At 38.4% G+C, this 6926-nt stretch overlaps 1 protein-coding gene across 2 annotated transcripts in view; it reads left to right on the top strand.

Annotated features, from left to right (window-relative positions):
* Nucleotides 1-6876, top strand: part of LOC146546354 (cyclin-dependent kinase 4 inhibitor B-like) — a 10330-nt gene extending 3454 nt beyond the window's left edge. For both annotated transcript variants that reach the window (XR_014890936.1, XM_085266461.1), the window contains exon 4: nt 5809-6876. Coding sequence is in view for 1 of the 2 variants with exons in the window: in XM_085266461.1 (XP_085122587.1) it covers nt 5809-5812 (4 nt within the window). In the remaining variant the exon portion in view is untranslated. The remainder of the gene's footprint in view (nt 1-5808) is intronic.
* Nucleotides 6877-6926: the final 50 nt, after the last annotated feature.

Below are 6926 nucleotides of genomic sequence, written 5' to 3'. Positions count from 1 at the left end.
ATAAAGGAACAAAACAAAAGTTTTAGTGTGTGTGTGTGTGTGTCTGTGTGTGTGTGTGTGTGTGTGTCTGTGTGTGTGTGTGTGTGTGTGTCTGTGTGTGTGTGTCTGTGTGTGTGTGTGTGTGTGTGTGTGTGTGTGTGTGTCTGTGTGTGTGTGTCTGTGTGTGTGTGTGTGTGTTTAGCAATAAAGAGCCATGTAAAAGATGTAGGCTAATTATTTTACATGTCAGTACAGTGGTTTGTGCTCTGAATATTTTGTAGTTTTGTGAGTTTTAAGGCTTCAGGCGTGAGTTTGTTTTTTCTTGTTCTGTTAGTTTTTGTAATTCTGACCTTATTGGTTTAATTATGAATGACCTAAAATGACATTAGTGGACAAATTCCAGCTGCTGGAGCATAACAGTGAGATGTAAAAATTATGTCACGTCAATAACACACATAATGGTCTTAATTTTTTTTTCATATTTTCAACACTAAAAGATACATATTGAAAAATAAAAAATAAAATTCAGTTAAATTTAATAATAAATAACACAGGGATAAGTGGTCGTGGATAGAGTGAAACTATTGTTTCTATCAGCTTACATATAGATTTAATAATAATAATAATAATAATAATAATAATAATAATAATAATAATAATAATGGATTGCATTTATGCTGAAGCACTATAATCTTTCATTTGTTTCTAGAACCTTTGTGAAACTAAATGAGCAGATTACTGTCTGTGGCCACAACATGTGCTGTGTGTTTAAATCTGTTGCATTTGAGTCATCTTACTTTGCTATTACATTAACAAATGAAATCAAATTTGTATTCTGTTTTTCTTTAATATTTAGGTGACATTTACAGTCACCTAAGTACAGTTGTGCTTTCACATGTTTACTAAGCAGAAGTTAGGAAGTAAAGCCATAAGATTTACACTACAGAGAGTAGTGCAAGGAGCAATTTTATACTTATTAAACCAGTATGCACCTTTACAGGCTACACAATGAATTTAAGGAAAAACAAGCTGCTTTAAATCATAAACATCGTCATAAACTGCTATGCTCATAGATTAACACAGGCAAATATGTCAAAGCTTTCAGACCAGCCTCAGGAGCTGATGCAAACAGATATATGGGGTACTTTCCAAAGTCACACAACTTACCACAACAGCTACAGAAAGCACCGAGTTACTGTTAACCAAACAATCAACGTGAGCTTGAGCTTGGCCTGATTTTACATGTTAATAGTCAAATCGTTAAAATCTGTCAATAGACTCTGAGGAAACACACTGAGCTTTCTGAGGCCCGTCCATTGTGTGCCACAAAACAGCGTTTCTGAATGTAAAGGAAACATAATGCTGCTGTCACCTTTACTATAAAATTATCTAAATATTATTTTCCAGTTCACAGATTGAACTGGTTTGTTTGTTTCTTGTGTTTCGTCAGCGAGGCTTTGAACTCTAATAAAGCGCCTCTTTTTGATACTCAGCTCGAAACATTTAACCGAAAGTGAAACTTAAAATCTTTCGTGCTCATTAACATAATAAAGGCGCGCGCTCCTGTTTTCATTTAGTTTGAAATTAACCGACCGTCTTGTTGTTCAGTTTTTCATACCGTGTTCTTCTCATCTCTTAACGCACTTTTTTTTCTTTTTCCGGTTTCTGAGGCATAAACACAGAGCTTAGAACCGGCTGATTTTTCGGGCCAGTTTCTTATAAATAGCACCACAGTCATGGTCGACAGCAGACTGTAAGGCCCACAGACAGGGGGGCATTGGCTCGTCTCATTTTGCTGTTCCAGAAACGCGCGTAATTACAACAACAATATGCGCGCGCGCACGCCACAGATTAATGTAGCCACAGTTATGAAAGTGCAAACATATCTGTTAGATCGCAGATGAGACTAAAAGTTGGAATAATTTTATTCAGGCGCAGATATGATCACCCAAACTAAACACTAGCCGCACATGAACGACGATGAATGACTGGTTTTAGGTTTCAGAGAGACGTGAGGGGTGCTTCCCAAAGTCTGAGCTGCACAGTCATGTTGGTCACCGCGATCGCTGCAGAAGAACTAAACTGCTGTGAATCAAATAATTACACCGAGCTTGGAATCACCTGCCGGTGATACGGCTGTTTTTAGTTCTTCATAACCAGAATTTGAATTAATGTAACTTGCATTTGAAGTGTATCAGCTGAGGGGCACGGCCTGAGCTCACAAGCTTTTTATGTCAATTCATTTCTAGAGGAAACCGGAGGTCGCTGTGTTAAAGCTGTTCTTTCTGAAATCAGCTCAAATCAGCAGTTCATGCGCACTCGCCGCATCTTCTTTAGCTTTTTTCTCTCAAACAGGACCGGGCAGCTGAACCTGCAGCAGAGCAAGTGTGATTTATTTTAACCTCACCTCAGGTGTCTGCAACCACAAAGTTCCCGATATACATGGGTTTTTTGTGTGTTGTTTTTGTTGTTTTTAAACACCCAGGGCTTAGCCCTAAAGCAGGGGTGTCAAACCCAAATGCACAGGGGGCCAAAACTCAAGGCACACTTTAGGTCGCGGGCCAAACAAGATAAACATTTATTGAACACACTAAAACAATGTTTTTTTTAAACATAAATATGAATAAAAACAGACAGGAATATTATTCCAGAATAAATAAACTTAAAAAAAACTTTTAATATTTTGCTCTTCATAAAAATATATCCTGTCAAAATTATGCAAGTTAGAAATAACCCCAGAAAAAAATTAATGAAAGCATACACAAGGTTGGAGCCGCATGTAGACGGAGCTGGGCATTGCTTCAGGAATGGAACTAATAAACTGTGCGGGCCATTCAGGGTTGTACTTTGCCTCGAGTTTACCATTACACTGCAGCTCCATCTGAATCTGCACAGGTGCAGTTTCCACGTAAATGGGTTGCGAAGCAGCTCGAAATTCTCTTTTTGTGCTTTAAAGTAGTGATGGGATTTTTGGCGCTTTTTAGAGAACCGGCTCTTTCGGCTCGACTTACAAAGAGCCGGCTTTTTTGGCTCCCAACCGGCTCTTCGGGTTGTTTTGTTGCTTTAATTAATTTATTATTAACAACAATATAAAATTATGCACAAAAGGAATTACTAATGCAAAAAAGAAGTGGTTTTATTTATATATGTTTATACATAAATATATGTGGTGGCCCCTAGAGACAAAACACGTACAAACTCCAAAACACATTTCTAGCGTTAACTGAACTTCCAAAGCAGAGCTACCTAGAACACTTAAATTACACAATTGAAAGCATATGTGTATTGTTTGTGTATTTATACACAAGCACTCATATATATTCAAATAATTCAAAAAAATGTTCATTTACCTGTTACTACCACACACCAAATCCGGTCGTTGGTACTTGCTGGCTTGTGTAGCCTCTAGGTAACAAAAGCTCAACACTGCGCCCAGCATCCTGGAGCACTTCTGTTGTGTTTTGTATGTGTTTTGGAGTTTTTACGTGCTTTGTCTGTAGGGGCCACCATAAATAGACATTTATTTATTCACTCCACATAAAATGTAATAAATAAATCATATGATACAAAAACCAACTATTCACAGTTCAACTTTTAACTATTTAAATTTTCAGCTTTTTCCTTTTAAACAAATTTCAAGTGAAACGACACAAAACACTGCAAACCACAACACAATTAAGTATAAATTATAATATGAAAACAAAAAGAAGATGAATATTCTCTCTCTGAATCCTTTATCATCTGCAACTGAAAATAGTTGTGGATGATTACTATACCTCTCTAATGTGATGTTGTTGTCCCTGGCTCTCTTTCTCTCTCTCTCCCTCCCGCTCTGTTCCTGTGCTACTGAGTGTAACTACCCCCCCCTCCCCCCTCATCCCAGAGCAAAGCACAAGGCTCGCGTGCGGAGTGAAGCGGAAAAAAGTGCAAGAGGGTGAGAGAAAAAAAAAAAAAAGAAAAACATGGCTCGCCATAAGCAGCCGGCTCGCGTCGTTCACGTCAAAGAGCCGGCTCTAAGAGCCATTTCGTTCCCGACTGACACATCACTACTTCAAAGTCCCCAAAGCGCCGCAAACTCAGTGCGCAGTGCGCTCAGTTTATCAGCAAAGTGCGCCGACTTGGTTCAACATTACTTGGCAACAGAGAAAGTGAGGCAGGTTGCACTGGTGCATTTGTGACAGCTTCACTTGAAATGCCTTCACCGCATCATACATGCCATATCCATGAACTGACAGGTTTCCTTGCTGAGCTCAAAAACTCGATTGAGAACTTTTATCCCAACTCAGCCAGCGGACCTTTGTATGATGAGGAATGTCGGCAAACTCTGAATCTATTTCCCACATAAAAGACTGAAACTGACGGTGATTTAAACCGTTAGCTCAGATAAAATTTGCGGTTTGGGTTATGGTGATAATTACATGCTCCTAACATCTGATTTGTCTATCTCCTCTGCTGCCAACGCAATTAAACTTGCTTTCACAACAGCTTCACTTTGTGATTTTGCTCTGGTGACAAACGTCTGCTGAAATGTCAGATTCTTCTTTAGCTCTTCTCCTTTCTGTAGTTTCTGCATTTAGGTTTTTCAGCTTATCCTGATGTTTTGTCTTGCAGTGCCGTCTTAAATTAAATTCCTTAATTACAGCCACTTTAGCTCCACTAATAAGGCACACGGGTTTACCAGCATGTCTGTAAACATATATTCAGTCTCCCACTGGCACTGAAAGGCTCTGCTTTCAGAATCAACTTTTCTCTCCACCATTGTGAGCGGCTAGCTTCACAATAACAGAAGTTTGACTTGATTGAGCGGGAATGTTCCCAGTTAGCCTAGCGTTCGAAAAGGAGGCTGCAGCGCTGCATTATGGGATCTGTAGTTTGTGTGTTATTAGCACCTGGCCATCGCCGGGCCATGCATAACAATAACAAGTTTGACACATGTGCCCACATGTTGAAGATTTATTAGGCTGTGTTTTGAGTTTTGGTCGAAAAAGAATAATATATATATCACATATGCAGGACACCGTAAACTAGTTTTTTAATTAAGCAGCAAGGCAGAACAAAGTCAGGGCTGTATCAAGACACGAGGACTAAACCCCAATTCAACCAGACCCAGAACTGATCCGGAATTAAAACAGGACTACAACAGTTCAAACATGTCTGTCTCACCTGCTCTTGTTCCCTCTCTGCTCCTCTCTCTCCCTCTTTGTGCTGACAATCAAGCCAAACACCAACATCATCAAATATACAGTTTACATACTCTTCAGGTAAAAACACAAACACTTTAATTGTAAAACATCAAATCAGACTAAAAATTTAGATATTTAGATAATGGAGGTCCACAGGTCTTTTCCTGGTGTCTTGGTTGATATCTCTTGATTTTCCCATGCCATGGCTTAAGCCCAGTAAGCCCCCCCACCTCAGCTCCACCAATGCTGGTGACAAAGCTTTCATTTATGGACCAAAAGCAATAATTAAGAGATGTGTTAGACGAGCCTGGACAAGAATTATTCATTCTGAGGCAAATGACAGCGTTGTGGAGGATGTAAGCGGGCTGAGCGCAACGAACAGTTTAAAGGTGACAAACCAGTTTTGTCTTTTGCTTCGGAACAAACAGAGGTTTCAATGTCAGTTAAAATTTATCCCAGGGTTAAAATCAAATTTGCGCTCATGCCTCGTGGAGCTGACCACACAGTGAAAATGTTTAACTTTTATAGACTGTAAAACACATTGTAGTTCCACTTATTTTATAATTTTTCAGGTCTAATTTTAGTTAGTATGCATGGATGCAGAGGTTAAATATGTGCCATGAACTTCCACATTTTTCTCCCACAGCTAAGAGGAAGGATGTGATTAAGAGAGCCTGGAGTCTGTTTGGAAAGCAACTTCTTCTTCTGATCTTTTGTTTGTTTTTGTTTTGTTTCTACAAAAACTTGAGAACACAAATCTGGGATTTATATTCACAGTCTGGTGGAAAGAATACTTTGCAACACTTGCTTACTAAATGAGAGAATGTGACTCTTTCATATGGTTATTGAAAAACTGTGAAGCTGAGTGCATAAAAGTGTTTTTCATTGTTATTTTTATGCATTTACCAAACTAATACCTTACATACTGTGAAACATTGCTTTCACATTCACCATTAGGTGCATCTACACACTTCCGACACAGTCACATAAACATTAACTTCTTTTTGATGCTGCATTTTGTTTGATGGTGTTATGTTCTGGTCATCAATGAAAGCTCTCAGAAAACCCCTGGCACCTTTGTGTCTGGGCTAACATTTATCTAAAGCTTCAAAGTTAGTACAAAGTTATGTTGTACCAAACAGCAAGCATCAAAGTGTATCATCTAATTGTAACCTACGGTCTTCTGTTTTTTGTGCACGCAAATAAATCACACGTGAAATTTTCTTCTTCTGTATTGTCTGTTTTATTATTTTCCTTTAGCACATCACAGTCATATTTACTCTTACCAACAAGAAAAGGTTTTGCAAATAACCATTAAAACTTTACTTACCCTACTCTTTAAATCTTTAGTAGGTTTTTTAAAAATCCAAAGAATTCACCTAAAATTCCTGTGAGTTTGGTTATCTTAATTAGAAGCCCTCACTCTGGGTTTGTGACTAAGCAAAACTTTGTGCAGCTTTGTGCTGAGCAGACATGATTCACTTTCCAGCGTCGGTTGTGGGTGTGTTCGGGGATTTCTACACATCCCTTCATAACTGAAAAGCTTATGAAAGGATCACAGATGTACACATAGTGTGGTACATTTGTTATTTTTTGCATATTTGTCGCAGTAAAAAAGTTTCAGATGAAAAACATTTTATGTTAGAACACCCAATGAATCCAAGGTCCACAACTGATGATGCGTCTTAAAAAATATTTAATACTTTAAATTAGAGATGGCACAATACCACTTTTTTATGTCCGATACCGATATCATAAATTTGG

This window comes from Mchenga conophoros, linkage group LG23 (genome assembly GCF_057382185.1).
Source record: "Mchenga conophoros isolate Kocher_MC1m ecotype Shallow Benthic linkage group LG23, M_conophoros_male_GT1.1, whole genome shotgun sequence".
Taxonomy (NCBI): Eukaryota; Metazoa; Chordata; class Actinopteri; order Cichliformes; family Cichlidae; genus Mchenga; species Mchenga conophoros.
The sequence above is the reverse complement of the archived record's forward strand: the minus strand, read 5'-3'. Positions and strand labels throughout refer to the sequence as shown.